General features: G+C 40.0%; 2 protein-coding genes and 1 long non-coding RNA gene across 10 annotated transcripts in view; 2 read left to right on the top strand and 1 right to left on the bottom strand.

Annotated features, from left to right (window-relative positions):
- Window positions 1-17,332, bottom strand: part of LOC130421393 (uncharacterized) — a 55,364-nt gene that overhangs the window by 26,402 nt on the left and 11,630 nt on the right. The window contains exon 3 of one of the 2 annotated variants that reach the window (XR_008906800.1): window positions 2,619-2,705. The exons of the other annotated variant lie outside the window; for it this stretch is intronic. This is a non-coding gene — a long non-coding RNA (uncharacterized LOC130421393). The remainder of the gene's footprint in view (window positions 1-2,618; window positions 2,706-17,332) is intronic. 2 annotated transcript variants of the gene reach the window in all.
- Window positions 683-5,921, top strand: svopl (SVOP-like). The gene is made up of 16 exons (XM_056749231.1): window positions 683-1,343; window positions 1,672-1,857; window positions 1,935-2,035; window positions 2,117-2,215; window positions 2,423-2,494; window positions 2,572-2,696; window positions 2,871-2,934; window positions 3,012-3,137; window positions 3,305-3,433; window positions 3,860-3,933; window positions 4,035-4,231; window positions 4,312-4,423; window positions 4,996-5,077; window positions 5,158-5,247; window positions 5,352-5,465; window positions 5,588-5,921. The coding sequence occupies exons 2-16, from the start codon at window positions 1,710-1,712 to the stop codon at window positions 5,597-5,599; spliced, it is 1,545 nt and encodes a 514-aa protein (XP_056605209.1). The 5' UTR covers window positions 683-1,343; window positions 1,672-1,709; the 3' UTR covers window positions 5,600-5,921.
- The window catches only part of mical3b (microtubule associated monooxygenase, calponin and LIM domain containing 3b), a 33,387-nt gene continuing 22,789 nt past the window's right edge, over window positions 6,735-17,332 (top strand). For 5 of the 7 annotated variants that reach the window (XM_056749207.1, XM_056749204.1, XM_056749209.1 and 2 more), the window contains exons 1-18: window positions 6,735-7,423; window positions 7,952-8,353; window positions 8,427-8,634; window positions 8,712-8,828; window positions 8,900-9,001; window positions 10,029-10,184; window positions 10,444-10,544; window positions 10,628-10,885; window positions 11,450-11,565; window positions 11,676-11,802; window positions 11,877-11,961; window positions 12,038-12,185; window positions 12,418-12,614; window positions 13,223-13,329; window positions 13,405-13,476; window positions 13,561-13,728; window positions 16,402-16,512; window positions 16,896-17,079. In XM_056749207.1, coding sequence (XP_056605185.1) covers window positions 8,081-8,353; window positions 8,427-8,634; window positions 8,712-8,828; window positions 8,900-9,001; window positions 10,029-10,184; window positions 10,444-10,544; window positions 10,628-10,885; window positions 11,450-11,565; window positions 11,676-11,802; window positions 11,877-11,961; window positions 12,038-12,185; window positions 12,418-12,614; window positions 13,223-13,329; window positions 13,405-13,476; window positions 13,561-13,728; window positions 16,402-16,512; window positions 16,896-17,079 — 2,530 coding nt within the window. In that variant the 5' untranslated portion in view covers window positions 6,735-7,423; window positions 7,952-8,080. The remainder of the gene's footprint in view (window positions 7,424-7,951; window positions 8,354-8,426; window positions 8,635-8,711; window positions 8,829-8,899; window positions 9,002-10,028; window positions 10,185-10,443; window positions 10,545-10,627; window positions 10,886-11,449; window positions 11,566-11,675; window positions 11,803-11,876; window positions 11,962-12,037; window positions 12,186-12,417; window positions 12,615-13,222; window positions 13,330-13,404; window positions 13,477-13,560; window positions 13,729-16,401; window positions 16,513-16,895; window positions 17,080-17,332) is intronic. The other 2 variants (XM_056749210.1, XM_056749208.1) reach the window with 1 other exon arrangement.

The following is a 17,332-nucleotide window of genomic DNA, read 5'->3' on the forward strand; positions in this document are numbered from 1 at the left end:
AATATAACCCCAGGGGGGTTGGCCAAGCCCCCGCCTTACCATCTCAAGGCGGGAAGTGGAGGACTTCTTGGCCCTCTGGATGCGAGCCACGGACAGGGCCTACTCCAAAGAACTATTACCATCTTTACTATAACCATATATATTCTGTATATCAGCTGTCAAATAAATGTTGAATACTCAACACTGGTCTTCCGAGTCTTTCTGGTAGAAGTACTGGATGCAGGTGGATTGTCCGGTCAAAAATATGAAAAATAATTTATTTGGATAATTAAATTTAATCAAATAAGATCTGGAAAAAACAATAGAAACCATCATTCTAATGGACTTTGTTATAATGGGAATTATATTGGTTTAAATGGACACTTGTTTGGTTCTACTGGTGGGATGTTATCAGGTGGATGGGAACCAACAGAACAGCATTAAATCTTACTGGAATAAGTCTTAACACACTACATGAAGCCATGATGATTTTAATGGTATTTGTCATGGAAACCATTAGAATTTCTTCTACTTTTTCAGCAGGGCGTGCACAGTGCCTGACAGGGAAAAATTCAACCCATTACTTTGAATGTCATTGATGTGAAGATGTTGGCCACGCCCCCTTTAGGGAAAACCTGTCACGTCACTTTTAGCTCTTGCCAAACAGGTTGGTTGAGAAACAACATAATTTGCATTGCTTCTACAAGGTTTCTTTGATCACGTTACGCACAGAATATAGGAATTATTCGCACAAATAAAACAACAGAAAATAATCTAATGAACTTCTAAACTCCACAGATGTGGGCTCGGCTGTGTCAGTTACAGGAAGGATTCCCGTTAAAACCTGTTTGTCTCCTTTTAGGTGCGTCCGCGCGCTCCCTTAGAATAAAACTGAAATCCAGCCCTCAATCCTTTATATACACAGCAAAGAAACTCTTTTGGGCGTGCTGTCTTAAAACACGTTGGATGGCCCTTTAAAACTAAGCCTTACCCCTCGCGCTCAGACGTTGAGTGACGTTATTTACCTGCCGGCAGGTAAACTGGATGCGTTCTGAACGCGCGTCGAGCTCCTGGAGAGACTTTTAAAAGGGCATTTCAATCTTTTTATGAAGTGAGAAGTTCGGATTTTAGTACCTGGAGTATGAAACTGATGGATGTTAAGGATTGAAATCTGTGTTCGGTGTTTAAGGAGACTGATTTACATAAATCGCGTCTATAAAGTCTTGGCAACACCAACATACGGGAACTTTTGCGCGCTTGCCAAAAAAATAAAGAACAAGTTTACAGCTGAACGAGATGCGATGGAAAATACAGTAACATGAGGATGAATCCAGTTTGATGACCTTTGCTTTTCCATAGTTATAGTAAGTATAGTTATTAAATCACTGCTATATTCGTACTTAAGTAAATAAGTTAAAACATATTTAAGTGTAATGTACCATGGCACAGTATGTAGGTGATAGGTTGGGGTTCTGAGTAGCAATGAATGAGAAGAATATTCAAAGTAAAGTACATTAAAATACCATGAAGCATGTTTTGATTCAGATTTATACACGGTTTGACATACTGAATGCTTAGGGTATTCACATACTGTGTACAGAAAAAGAAAACCATGCTATTAGCATTGCACCATGTCCAATGGATGGTGATACGCTTTTGAGTTTTTGCTGATCTTTGTTCATATCAATCAAGCTTCTGGTAGCTAACAGAGCAAAGAAACGTCTGAAAGGATGACGTTAAGGCGAACATCTTCCATGAACACCCAGCTGGTCAATGCCATCCACCTTCAGGAAGTGGAATTGGGCGAGACCAGCACCGACCCCAGCAATAACACCCCCGCAGAAACTGGACAAGGTTCAGAAGCTCCAGAGGTCAAAGGTGAGGATCACAGGAATAATAACAACAATATTCACGTGAGAAGACGATGAGCTGTTCTTCACCCCCGTCCTCTGTAGCCCCCACAGAACCCAAATGTTTCACCGTGGAAGAGGCGGTCGAGAGCATAGACTTCGGACGCTTCCACGTTATGCTTTTTATCATCATGGGCAGTGCCAATGTAAGAAGAAGATTGTGTTTTTGTGTTTTTCTGTGTTGTCGCTGCTCACATCTTCTATTAAACTTGTGTGTGTGTGTTTAGATAGTGGAGGCGATGGAGATCATGTTGTTGGCTGTGGTTTCTCCCGAGATCCGCTGCGAGTGGCGTCTGGAGGATTGGCAGGTGGCTTTGGTCTCCACGGTGAGGAGCTCGTCCAATCAGGCCACTTTATTTTATTATCACTTGAATTTTTATAGAAAAGGAATGTGAAATGTAATGCACATGCCTGTCTAACTAGTTTTGTAATGAAGGTCACGTGTCTTATTACATGTTTAAATAGCGTCTCATCTTCTTCTAAACAGGTGATCTTCTACACGGTCCCATATTGACAGCTTATTTTGTGTTTAGATGGTGTTTCTGGGGTTTATGGTGTGCGGAGTTCTCAGTGGTTATATTGCCGATCGATACGGACGCTGGAAGGTCAGACGCCACACTTGACTCACACATGTTAGGATGTGATTTCAGGGTTTTAAGAACCGTTGTGTTTCTGATGACAGGTGGTGTTCGGTGGCTTTGTGTGGGCTGCATATTTTTCTCTGCTTACTTCATTCGCTCCATCGTACGGCTGGTTCATCTTCCTGCGCTGTATGGTGGGCTGTGGAGTGGCGGCCACATCTCAAGGGTGAGCTCCCTGAAAAAGATCCAAAAATGGATGTTGTGTTTGATTGTAGAAAAGCGACGTACAGTACAAATGAGGAACATAACAAGCAATTGGCCTTTATTATCACCATCATTGTTTTTATGAGCGTGTTAAGGCCAGTTGTTCTCTAAACCTCTCTGTTATTTCCTCCTACAGGTTTGTTCTCAAGACAGAATTCATTCCAGCCAAATACAGAGCATCTCTGCTGCCTCTTGCCTCAGTGAGTACAAACCAGTAGAAAACCGGGAAATAAATGTTGGTGCCGGCCTCACGGTTTTGACCTGTGATTGTTGACAGGTCTTCTGGATGTTGGGATCTATGCTCATCATCGTTCTCGGTATGACTGTAGTGCCAACTATGGGCTGGCGTTGGATGATCCGTTTCTCCATCATCCCCAGCCTCATACTCATCGGACTCTTCCTGGTGAGTTTTATATCACATAACTTGACTGGAGGAGGGTCAGGGCTCTGATTTCTTGAGAACACAATGTAAGATAAGATATCTTCATGTATCCAAATTGTTCAGCCAAATGTGTAACTATAGTTTTTTGAAATGGTCCCGGTGCATGAAACTTTCTCTCTCTCTTTTAGTTGATTCCCGAGTCAGCGAGGTTCCAGGTGTCGGCGGGTAACATGAAGGGAGCCATGTCTACACTTCAATGGATCGCTAATATGAATGGTGCCAAACTACCTGAAGGAGAACTGAGAGAGAAGGCAGTGGTGTGTTTAATTCCCTCTACAGCACCAGTAATATTGTGAATAACACACATAACCACGTGTTCAAAATATTGCTCATACAGGTTTGAAAAAACAAGAGCAACGTTTTCATTTTTCCCTTTAAGTTTGGACATTACGTTTGTTTATGTCGTTGCAGCTGAAACCGTGTATAAAAAGATTTAGATTTGGTTTATTTATAGAGAATTCCTCTAATGTCTTGAACATGGTTCGTCCAATCAGATTTTCAAGCCTAAACGTTTTGCTCTTCTTCTCAAAATAGCTCTTTTGATGAAAATGAACATTTTAGATTCCAGAAGAGTAAAGTATGTTTGAGAGTAGAAGTATCCTGCACTCAGGCAGTATATGCCTTTACATTTATTTACTAATGCATTTGTGTCACATACAACTAACAGAAGGGTTTGCATTTAGACAGAAAGAGGAAGTGCCAGCACTTTGATCGGCCCTGCGTTCAGAAGAACATCTCTGTTGCTGTGGTACACATGGTAGGGCCGAACACACTTTTTCTCGCTCGTTCCCGTGTTTAATGACTGTACACAGTTGGCCGTATGTCAAATATATGACACCCTGTCGTGTTTGTCCTCAGGTTTGTGGCCTCTTTCTCCTATTATGGTTCAGTCCTCAGCGGCTCAGAGTTACTGGAGAAGAACCTGCTGTGCGTGACGGATGCAGATCAGGAGCACCAGATCAAGCACAACCTGGAGGAGGCGCTGTGCTACTGTATTGCCTTTAACATGGCCGACTACCAGACGCTCCTCATCAGCGCTCTGGGCGAGGTGGCACGTGAGTGACCTTTGACCTCTTGCCGCCCCCCGCCTTTAGCTAGAGGTGCTAATGTTTGTGCCTGTTTGCTTTCCCTGCAGTCATCCCTCTGAATATTTGCCTGTTAAATGTATTCGGAAGAAAGCCGAGCATGTGCATACTGTTGCTGCTGTCTGCGCTTTTCTTCATGCTCGTCAACATCTGCACTACAATGTGAGTGTGACCTTTTCAATCGTCTATTACATCATTTTGAAATCATATGTAAATGTACGTAAGTTAGTTGAAGCCCAGTGCATTGTGGGATACAACATCGCATTCAGTGTACTCGTTTGCATACTTCAAATTTGTGCCAGCGTATTACAGACTGCAGAAAGGATGTGTTGTTGTCTACTTTGCAATCGATATATATATATTTTTTCATCAATAGGGTCAATTACAGTATGTTATAGTACAAAATCACACAATGGAAATAACCAAAATAAAAAAACACATCAGTTATATATCTAAAACATTAAGAATTTGATCTAGAAGCAGAGATGTCTTAACAGCTTTGGTATTGTTTGGTAATAATATTAATGAATCATAAAAAATCTTTGTATCTGTGGAAAACAATCTACCAAAAACTTTGCTTTATTTTGTGGGTATTTTCCAAGTAGAAAAACTATTTTAAGAATATTATCTATTTCCAAACTTTGCAATCAATTTACAAAGATTTTATCCATCGTCTGGCCCTCTGGTGGTCACGTGTTAGAAGTGCAGCCACTAATGTGCATCTATACCTACAGGTTTGGATTCACCATACTGCTCTTCCTTCTCCGTTCTGTGGTCGCTATGAATTTTAATGTGGTCTATATTTATACAGCAGAGGTGAGAGTCTTACGGCAGGTTGACTTAAGATATTGAAATGTATTTATGTCGCTGAAAGTTCACTTCACTGTGTTTTGCAGGTTTATCCGACATCCGTCCGCTCAATAGGAATGGGATTTTGCACTTCCTTCAGTCGCATCGGGGGAATGATCGCACCATTCATTGCACAGGTGCTTTGTGTACACGTGTTTGCCTGAATAAATACCTTGTGTTTGTTTCAAATATTGACATTACCTGTGAATGATTGTATCTACTTTGTTTGCATGTGTGTTAGGTGCTGATGTCCAAGTCTGTAATCCTGGCCTTGTCTCCGTTTGCTGTGGTTTGTGTTATTTGTGCTGTGGGTGTTGTCCTGCTGCCCATAGAGACCAGAGGACGAGCATTACAGGTTATTCTTCTTCTATTTGTCCACAACACGAAACATTGTGATTTGACATGCTTTTGTAAAGAATTTTTTTTTCTAAATACAAAGATTTGGAAACTTCTAACTTTTTTATTTATCCTTTTCAGCAAAATGCATGAAAAGCACCTGATGAAGATGAAGGACATTTGCACTTTTGTAAAAAAACAAAAATAAATCTTGTATAATGTCAAATTAAAGCTGGAACTGTTTTGTAAACAAATTTGTGGTCACGTTTCTCATGAAATCCATTGTTCACATTTCCTGAAATATTTAGACACAATTAAAACACAATTTTCTCTTCTTTAATGTTATGTGCTATTGAAAAAGCATTTGTAAAGGGTTTGAGGGTCTTTTCTTCAATAATTATTAGTTTAACTTATGTCTCAGGCTGGCTATTTCTTGTTGCCTGTTTTATTATCAGGAGCGGATATTCTCATTTTTTATGCAAAAAAAATGTATATTAATAATATTAATTTAATATTATTGCTCCTTTTCCCTAGAAGAAAATAAGCGAAAGAAGTAAAAGTTAATTTTGTCAGCCTTTTAAAGGAACAGGTTAAACCTAGAAATATTACAATTCTGGCAATTTTTTAAATAGAAAAACTAATTGTGAGGATTGTCAGCCAATGACATTTTACTCATTGTCTTGTTTTAATTTCCAATAAATGATGTGACACAAAGAAGAGTAAATTATGAAATAATTGGACATGATTTAATCTTGTGGTTAACTCTTTCTTTAAACACACAACAAGCTTTTCATGGATGGAGGCCTCAAACTGAGCTCTGTAATGTGTGATAACAACAGCTAGGGGGAGACATTGCGCCGTCATTCTATGATAGGAGCTCAAGATCAAGCAACGCTGTCAAAGTGTTGCAGTTCAAGGTCTTCTCCAGGTTATCTTGTGATCTCTTCTCTCTCGGTGTGTAATCTTATTATGAAGTCTTTGTGTAAATGGGATTACATTTAAGACTGCTCTCCAACCACTGTCAGCACACAGATCTGCTCCAACACTGACCAGCACACTAGACACAATAAAATCAGCTTTTATGAATCACCTACATTATCATTTTGACTGTTTAAATGCTCCTATTGCGTGCGTGCGCGCGCACGCGTCCTAGAAATTCACATGTGTGTCCAGAAAGACAATGTTTGTGTTTGTTGCCTGCGTGAAAGTGTGTGTAGAGGAGGAGTCGACAAGTGCCTGGTGGCTCCTTCCTCTGACCTTGGCTACAGAGTGATGGAGAAGCCGGACAGTGTGCGTGCGTGAGCACGAGAGAGGTGACGGGAGCGCGCAGCGGACCTGATTCCAGCACTGCAGCTGTACTGTACATGACACCAGAGTAAATGTGACTCCGGTGGAGGATACAGCCACTTGGAAACTTGCCCGAGAGGTGGAGCACAGGAAGAATGTCAGCATCATGGGGAGAACCAGAACGGTCGGAAAATATGTTTGGAGCTCATGTTAAAACGTTAGACTGAAAATGTGTGCAGATGCCGTGCGGGTTGTTTGGTGTGTGTCACGTTGTGTCAATCTAATGCAGTGGTGTTGGAAGCAGGTCAAGTATGTTTAGATGTGGAAAATGCAGTAAACAGACTGTGGAGAAAAGCTTACGTTTGCATCTCTGCGCATCTGTCGGGTGCTCGCGCACGGTGCGCAATGGCAATAATATATGACAATGTTAACTACGATTTAATTAATTATGTATGTATGTATTAAGATGCCATCATAGTTTACAGTGCAGTCAATGAATGAATGGCGCACTAGAGGAAGAATCGCGATCGATAGTCTTTCTGCAGCACGCGCTTTACGCACTGTAATCCTCTCGCTTTAAACGGCGCACCTGTCAATCACTAAACCTCAGACAGAAGACTTCATCACACAGGTCACAGGTTTGATCTCGAGGATTCTGCTGGCTTTGGTCTGCCATAGACATGATCTTATGTGAGTGATGAGTTAATTACTTTATAATGGCAGTCTTGCAGAACACAGGGGATGGGTAGATGTGGATCTGTTTGTGTTTTGAGTCACTTTTTGTTCCTGTAAAGCTGCTCTTAGGCCTGTCTGTTCCTCAGCTACTTTTAGTTCAATATTTTGGCTGACCACTGACCACAAATACACCCTGATATCTCAATAAGGCAAACGTCATTGCAGATGCCTGTGTGTGTCTGTGACAGATCTGTTTTTAAAAGTTAGCCAGCTATTACAATCCTTATTTTGGAGACATTTGTGATTACATTATTGAAAGTGTATGAAAAATGAGGAAGAGTTATTTATAACATTTACATTTAGTCATTTAGCAGACGCTTTTTATAGATGTCAATGGTGGGGTGCTCCGTGTCTATTGGTGAGCATATGTATCAGCTGGTCATCATCCAGTAACAGAGCACTAACGCTACTGTAAGCCAAAAATAAAAGAACGATTACATTGACGGCCGTCTTAGCTTACCCATAATCCCCTTTCTTTCCCAGTGGGTGGCATTCCTTTAAGGGTCAATACCAGACTCACACCACCTCTTCAGCTCTCTCACTGTCCAGACACCCAGCATTGAATCTTCCTGTACTATTCTATCTGTTGCTTTCCATCCTGTGTGGGGTCTGATGACGGCAGATATGGGGGACGGACAGCCAGATGTGTGTCACGTGCACGCCCTCTTCGATGCCTTTGTGCAGGCGGCCACCTGCAGAGAGACGCTTAAAGCGTTTCAAGAACTGTGCGACCAACTCGATCTTCATCCAGACGGGCAGCCTCAATTCTACCACACCCTCAGGAACAGACTGCACTACTGGAAAGCCAAAGCATTGTGGGCCAAACTGGACAAACGTGTCGGCCAAAAAGAGTACATGAGAGGCCATGCCTGCGCCAACACCACGGTACAAACATAGGGGTACACACTGCCGTTCGCCATGTTTGGCAAGTTCAAAACTACGAATGTTTTGTTTTCAGTGTCTGATCATTGGAGCGGGGCCGTGTGGGCTGCGGACGGCTATTGAGTTGGCTTTCTTGGGTGCCAGGGTGGTTTTAGTGGAAAAGAGAGACGCTTTCTCCAGGAACAACGTTCTGCACCTCTGGCCCTTCACCATTCAGGACCTCCGGGGTCTCGGGGCCAAAAAGTTTTATGGAAAGTTCTGTGCCGGAGCCATAGACCACATCAGTGAGTCAAGCATCTTATCTTAAAACCAAGTCAAACTGAACGTCTTGCAGATTTGATCAACATCTGTTTATTTGCAGGTATTCGTCGGCTGCAGCTGATGCTTTTAAAAGTGGCCTTGCTATTGGGGATTGAGGTTCACGTGAACGTGGAGTTCAAAAATCTGCTGGAACCTCCAGAGAACCAGGAGAATCAAAGTAAGTTCATGATCCAAATACGGTTCAATCCAGCAACTGGACACACATTTAACAGCTCTGCTTTTGTTCAGAGGTTGGCTGGAGAGCAGACGTCCACCCTTCATCTCATCCAGTCAGACAGCTGGAGTTTGATGTAGTTATCGGTGCAGACGGGAGAAGAAACACATTACCAGGTATCAGCCTCGCTAGGAATCATGTTTATCAGGAACACAGCGATCAGATGGTCTGTGGTCATTTTACAGGCATAGTTACTCTCAAAACTGATTTTTACGTCATTTCAAACATTCAAAGATATTTTGAAGAACGTTTGTAACCAAACACCACTAACCCAAGTTGACTTCCATTGTATGGACACAAAACCACTGAGACATCATATAAACTTGTAAGTCACTTTGGATAAATGAATAAATGTAAATAAAGAGACATAAACGGGACATTTTTTTATTATTGTTATTATAATTTTTGTATTATTATTATTAATGGTTGATATAAATTAATAATAATAATTTATATTATTATTACAATTATATTATCAGTCATTGATTTGTATTTGTATTTTTTTGATGTGTCCTTTTTTGTTTTACTTTTTTGTAAAGTGTAAAAATGCTACATACAAGCGTGTATTTTAAACTGCCATCTCAGCTCGCTTTATCTGGTCTTCCTCTTTTGCTCACTCTTTCTTTCTCAGACTTACACACAGAATGGCCAAACATGAGTTTTGTAACCTGTGATGAGATTTGAGTCACAGGAAATGACGCCATTCAGATTGTTTTTGTTAATTCTGGCAAAAGTTTTAAGAAGAAGTGTAATGTTTGAAAAAGTTTGTAGGGTTTTAAAATTGATATTTTTAGCATAAACAAACATCACTGAAAAAGCTGTACTAAACTGATTTATACATTAATAATGAATTAAATAATATTATGGAGTAAGGAATATTTATTAGGTTAGGGTTTATTTATAAAACCTATATATTTATATATACTTGCAAATAATGAATATTTGGACATCTGGTTTATTAGACCTGAGGTGACGAATCTAAGCCAAACAGTGAAACAAATCACATGCTCCCATCATTCTGTGTTCACAGTCATCTATAACAGACAGTTCCTCAATTCTAATTTGAGCCGCTTCAGATCTCCTCATGAAATGAATACATACTCATATACTCTCTGTTTGATTCGTCTCGTGTTGGTTCTGTAGGATTTCGCAGGAAAGAGTTTCGGGGAAAACTGGCTATTGCCATCACAGCGAATTTCATCAATCGCAACACGAGCGCTGAAGCTAAAGTGGAGGAGATCAGCGGCGTGGCCTTTATCTTCAACCAGAAGTTTTTCCAAGACCTGCGGAAAGCCACAGGTACGGATTTATTATTTCTATTCAATCATGTGTCACTGTACAGAAGTGCTCCCTCAGTCGAATTAGATTGAAATGTAAGCTGTTAAATGTTCTGACATTACATTAACTTATTATACAAATGACGGGAGCATATAATGACATTTTGATGGTACTTCAAAATGAAAGTAAACAATTAATTTTTGCTTGTATGCTATATTATCAATATATTCATGTCTGTTTGAATTGAGTTTTTTTTCTATATAAATGAAACTTTCTTTAGGAATTGATCTGGAGAATATAGTATACTATAAAGACGACACTCACTACTTCGTCATGACGGCCAAAAAACAAAGTCTTCTGGAGAAAGGAGTGATACTGCGTGTGAGTCATCGCATTATGTCTTTGTGTGCATGTGTGTGTGGTTGCGTGCGAATGCTTCCTCATGTCTACATGTTGCTTTGTAGGATTATGCAGACACAGAGATGTTACTGTCAAGGCAGAATGTGGACCAGAATGCACTGCTCTCCTACGCTCGCGAGGCAGCGGACTTCTCCACCAATCAGCAGCTCCCTACCCTAGACTTTGCCATAAACCACTACGGACAGCCAGACGTGGCTATGTTTGACTTCACCTGCATGTACGCATCAGAAAACGCAGCGATGGTGCGACAGCGTGGGGGACACCCTCTACTGGTCACTTTAGTGGGAGACAGTTTACTGGAGGTGAGAGGAGATCTAAAGAATTCAACCTCAAAGTTTCATCCATTCAGCTGAGAAACTAATGAAGAGATGCTTTATACAACACACCTCTATTCACTTACTTGGGTCTTTCTTTCTGTCCTTCATTCTTTTTTTCTTTCTTTCTTTTTCTTTCATACTGTATATATATTTAGCTTCTCTTCTAAAAGCATTAGTTCAATGTTTTAAAAGTGTCACATTTTCTTTTCTGTGTCTAATATATTTTAAAGGCATAGTTCATCCAAAAGTGAAAATTCGATCCTCATTTGCCCACGCTCATGTAATTTCAAACCTGTTTAAATATACCGGTTCCGATGAACACCAAGAAAGATATTTGGAAGAATGTTAGTTATCTATAATTTTTTTATCGTTGACTCATATAGTAGGAAGAATTAATTGGGAATCAAAGGTGCCAAAGAACGCTTTGTTTTCCTAAATTCTTCAAAATATCTCATTACGTGTTCAACATTTAAACAGGTAAAGAGTAAATGATGACAGATTTCTCTTTTTGGATGAACTTTGCCTTTAAACCCCTTTTAATTCTTTTAGCCATTCTGGCCGATGGGAACCGGCATTGCTCGGGGCTTCCTGGCAGCCATGGATACGGCATGGATGGTGCGCAGCTGGGGTCAAGGCCACGCCCCTTTAGAGGTTCTGGCAGAGAGGTCAGAGGCAACAGACATCCAAATAAAATCAAGCCACCTTTATTTACTTTCAGTTTTGCGATGGCAGAATTCTGTTCTAATATCCCCGTGCATGTTCTTTCTCATCTCAGAGAGAGCGTTTATCGGTTACTTCCTCAGACAACACCAGAGAACGTCAGTAAGAACTACAGTCAGTATCGTCTGGATCCAGCGAGTCGCTATCCCAACATCAATGTGAAACTCATCAATGCTGCTCAGGTCCACAATCTTCATCATGTGACATCACAATAAAGATGATGATTCTAATAGTGCAATAATGATGTGTTGTTCAGGTGAGGCATCTCGTAGACACGGGCGAGGGTCCTGTTTTAGGTGTCGACACCGTGAGCTCTCCACACCCCAGACTTACACGACAAGGTACGTGCTCATGCTCAAATGTATAGCTTGAATTCTTTGCAATAAATATGAATTGAAATGATGTTTGTGTGTTTAGAGTCAACAGCCCGTTACGGTAAGCTGCTAAGCTGGTGTCAGGAGCAGATGAAGGGTTACACCAGCGTGTGTGTGAGCGATTTCACAACGTCCTGGAGAAGCGGCTTGGCCCTGTGCGCCCTCATCCACAGATACAGACCTGACCTCATGTGAGTCCACATGCTCTTCTGAGAGAGTTATTGATTTGTGTTCACAGAACCGGAGTATGAAGCCCTTCTCATTTTCAGATCTATAGCATCCGATAATAAAACTAATAATGAGTACTTTTGTCAGTATAGAGCGTGAAGAGAGATGTAGGAGTTACACGTGTGGGCTGACTGTATTATTGCGTTGAGTATTTCAGTACGTGTGACTGTAGACTAGCTTCATTGTTTCTCGCAGTGATTTTGCGTCTCTGAAGGAGAGCGAGGCGGAGCTCAACGGTCAGTTGGGTATGAATGTGGCCGAGCAGGAGTTTGGTATTTGTCCTATAATGACCAGCAAAGAGATGAGCATTTTAGAAGAGAGCGACTCTCTCTGTATGGTCATGTACCTCAGTCAATTCCATGAGCTCCTCAAAGACACAGCGCCACCTAGTGGTGAGTATTATGCCTTGCGTTTGTCTTTTATTTTGACTTTGTGCACCAGCAAACAACTAAAATTGTTTAACTTTCACACAATGCTGTTTGAAATGTAATTTTAGTGACTGCGTCTTGTGTAGTTTTGACTATTTATGCGAGTGACAGTTTGCAAAATACAGCGATGTAAATAGAAAAATTAAAATAATTGCTACACTGCTGTTGTATGAGCTCACAACGTTGTCATTTTTAAAAAATAATCAAATTTTATATAAATTGTTTAGAAATGTTATAAGCTACTTAAGTATTGACTTGTTAGAACTAAAGTAAATATATTAATTAATATTAAATATTAAATTGTAATAGTAAAATTGTAATCGACTTGTAAGAAACAAAGTGAACATATTAATTAACATTAAACTGTAATAATATTAAATTGAGCAGAGTGGATTGTGGGATACAGCACATTTACTGGGTATTTCAGGAATACAGAAAAGCTAACCCTGCACAGTATGCATACTTCACAATACTTTTGTTTCCAAATGAGAAGGTAGCATGTCATTGTACTCACAAACACTGGTTCATATTCATGTGGGCACTTTACAAAGACTTTTGTTTTCGTCTGACAGAGAGCTCGAGCTCAGAAGAGAAAGCCGTTGTGTTCTCCAGCCCCAGATCACCCATCTCTCTCCTCAGCAAACTGGGACAGAGTCTGTCCCGCAAGCGCAATCCTAAGGTTCTCACAGTCACAAACAAAGACACAATTGCTCTTGTTTTCTCCCCCTCAGCAGTTATGTTTCTTCTCTATCAGGACAAGAAAGAGAAGGAAACAGACAGCGTCGGGAAAAGGAGAAGAACAAGCCAAGCTGACCAATCAGAGGACGTGAGTACTGTTGCATCAGGATTTTTTCTTTTAGTTTGTCACTTCTTATTCTATTTCCTTTGATGATATATTTGACTGATATAGGAGGACATTCCTCACGATACCAACGATGATCAGACTCCGGTGGTGACATCTGGGTCCGAGTCAAAGGCGCTTGAGGGTCACAGCAGGGTTCGGTCCATGGCTACGCTCCTGCTGTCTAAATTCGAGGAAAGCGCCCCGTCGACATCAGCCAACGCTATTCGCAGACAGGTGTGTACGAGGTTTTGCGAGAAGCATGTGCGCCTAATGTAACTTCCACAGCACTGTATATTGAGGAGGATTTTTAACCAATCAGATTTTGCAGTGGGTGTGGCTAAAATGTAGTCAATCACAGTTTTGGTTCCTTAAAGCAGTTCGGAACCCATCTCTCTTCTCCATTGATGTTTTTCATCAGTGTGATGATTGTGTTTATGTGACCCATCATGCTGTCATTAGAGCGGCTCTTTGCCTAATCTAGTGCGCATCAGTTCACCTTCACCTCAGCCGGAGCTGCAGACTCAACCGTCAGCCTGGAGGCAGGTACACACTTCAGTGAAAGTATAGGCTGAGCAAGACTGTACATAGGCCACATTAGATGTGTTTTATTAGATTTAATCCTTGTGCTGTATGTAAACCGTGTTCACACTGAACTTCTTTTTTGACACGTCATGACTTCATCTTCAGCGTCTGTGCATGAAGGCAGCGTAACGGAAGTCTATTTGAATTACAGACAGAGATCGTCTTTGCAAAAACTTATCACAGATTTAAAAACTACAATACGAATTTCTGTCTAGAAATGCAATCAGAAGTTGTTTAAAGAGAAAATTAAGCTTACATTTTTACAAAACTATGCTCCAACGGGCACTTCAACAGCCATTTTATTTTTTCGAAGTTGAGCCAACTCACCCAATCAATGTTCCTCGCGTGTTGTTATGGAAACGACAGGTCTCTATCATTGGTCAGCTATGTAAAAGGCGTTTATTTCAGAAAAGTAACTTTTTTCAACCTCAAACGACTCTCTGAGCTGCAGAAATGGTGCTGGCTTAAAAAAGCGCTCAGGACGGGCGCCGTCGGGCAATTTTTTACTCCACAGGATTATAATGTAAAAAAGACGCTAGCAGCTTGGAAAAAGAAGTGAAGTGTGAACACGGGCATTGAAAGTCGACTCTTGTACACGACATGTAATATTTTTACGTTCATGCCCCCTCCCCAAGAAAAAACGAACGCAGCAACAGCAACTGATGAGTTTTCGCTACAAGGAAAAGGTCAAAGTTCACTCTCTGCCGAGTAGAAGCGAACAGGTACTTCAAAGCAAGCAGAGCCCTGTGAATGTTCATAGTTCCCATTGAACCGATTCTATAGAATCCAGAATTATCTCTCGGTTTGATCTCTGCTTTAGATCAGTGATTGTTAGACTTTAAGAAGAAGCTTTGTGTGAATTAGCCCGCTGATCAATAGACCTCATGTTGTTTTTCTATTGGTGACTGGAGGACATTGAACATGTGATGGTTCGGAGGGTCTCAACTGAAAATTCCCTGACATAAAGATTCTTTATCATCTCTCTTATCTTACTGATTTGGCATTTCTGTTGACTGACGGAAGTTTATTTGATAAATTCTCTCGTTATATATATTTAGTTTATTTAGAACTGATCCCGGAGAGTAATTGATTTTCTTCAATTATTTCATTTGGTTAACAGATTTCATTTTATTATAAAAATCTACTTTCTCTCACTTTTACAGGTTTGTCTATAACAGTTGTTGAAACTTTGTACTTTAAAGGAGTAGTTCACTTTCAAAATAAATGTTGATGATCATTTTCTCACCCTCATGTCATCAAAGATGTTTATGTGTTTGTTTCTTTGGTGGAAAAGAAATGAAGGTTTTTGATGAAAACATTTCATTTCATCATATAGTGACTTCAAAGGACTCCAAACACTTGAAGGTGAAAATGACAGTTTCAGTGCAGCTTCAAAGTGCTTTAAACCACACCAGACCGTGAATAAAGATCTTATCTAGTGAAACCATCGCTCATCTTCTAAAAAAAGTACAAAAGTATATGCTTTATAAACACAAATGCTCGTCTTGCTCTGTTCTGCGATGCGCGTTCATGACTTCACAAAATACTTAATTACGCTGAAAAGGTCACGCTTGACGGAGTCTGTGTATACAAGTTGAATGTGCAAGTTTTCAAAGTAATTACATATTTTGTGAAGTCATCAATGCGCATCTCAGAACAGAACAAGACGAGCATTTGTGTTTATAAAGTATATACATTTGTACTTTTTTTAGATGATGACTGATGGATCTTTATTCATGGTCTGGTGTGGTTTAAAGGCCTGAAAAGTGACCTACTCCTTTAACATTTCCTGATTCCTAGAATGAATTGCATTTTTCTTTGTTTTGTAAGTTACTTTGGATAAAAGCGTCTTCTAAATGCCTACTGTAGATGTCATTTAAAAATAAAAGTTTGGGACGAAGTAGCTGAATGTATTATTCCCTAGTTTCTTGAGCAAGTTGTCTTGTAGTTTTGATTTTAGTTTTATTAATATTTCAAATGAGCTTTTCTTTTAGATTTTTAGTTTTAGCAATTTTGGTATATTCTTTTGACATTTTATAACTTATTGTTTATAATGTTTATATAAGATTTTTATTTTAGTTTTCTATTTAATATGATCATTTTACTGCTCTAAACTTACTTCAGTTTATTTTTGAGGCCACATGAAAAATGTTCCTTGAGTTAAGTTTTTCCAATCAAAAGGTCAAATTTTTAGGTTAGAATTTGATCTGATTTAAACGAACAGGAACGTTTTCAAAGTTTTAACTAAAATAACCTATTTGTTCGTATAGTGATTGTCAAGTTTTCATTTCTCTTTAGTTTCCATGCTCATCTTTTGATTTGTAGAGCTACATTCAGATGTATACGGGCGGAGTGAGCTCATTGGCTCAGCAGATAGCCAATCAGATTGACAGTCAGACGGATCAAGCTCCCAAGCTCCTTCACAGGAGGGAGTCGGTAAGAGTTCACCTGTAGTGCCGGCAGAAAACATGCAAAATGTCCATTTATTTAGATTTATTATTGTCCCCTAATTCTGATCTCTCTAATAAACCCAAGGATTCAAGTCTGGCTCATTACTTCCTTAACAACCAGCGTTATTGATCACTAATTTAAGTCAGTTTGTAGGCATAGAAAGCATTTGTGTTATCATACTCATCCTCACGTGATTCCGAATAAACTTTTTCAAATGCATTTTATTTATCACTTTTAATAACGCTTGCCTTGTTTAACATTCCTATGTCACCTTAAAAGCCAGATCGTCTTAAGAACCTCTGACCCACATGCATATTCCGTCCTGTGGTACTGTCCACTTACTGTGACCTCTGACCTTTCACCTACAGGCTTCTCTGAAGGAGTTTCCTGTGACGGTGGGCGGCAGTGACGTGTGTTATTTCTGTGGCCGGCGTGTGTATGTGATGGAGAGGTTAAGCGCAGAAGGAAAGTTCTTCCACAGGAGTTGCTTCCAGTGTGATCACTGCGGTTCCACCTTACGCCTCTCCAACTACGCTCACGATCAACTACATGGTATGTACACGCAAATAAGTTAATAAATACACATGAAATATTGATAAATATTAAGATCACAATTCTATTTGAGAGTGAGAGACAGGAAACAAGCACATATCAGGATTGACCAATCAGAGCTGAGTATTCTAGTGATCGTGCATAAACCACTTCGAAGCTCATAATAAAGTTGTTTTTGTGACCCATTACCCTACTTTTCATAATAAAATAATTAATCTGTGATCTTTATCAAAAATAAGGAGCGTTTTTTTAA

The sequence above is a fragment of the Triplophysa dalaica genome, chromosome 5 (assembly GCF_015846415.1).
Source record: "Triplophysa dalaica isolate WHDGS20190420 chromosome 5, ASM1584641v1, whole genome shotgun sequence".
Classification (NCBI taxonomy): Eukaryota; Metazoa; Chordata; class Actinopteri; order Cypriniformes; family Nemacheilidae; genus Triplophysa; species Triplophysa dalaica.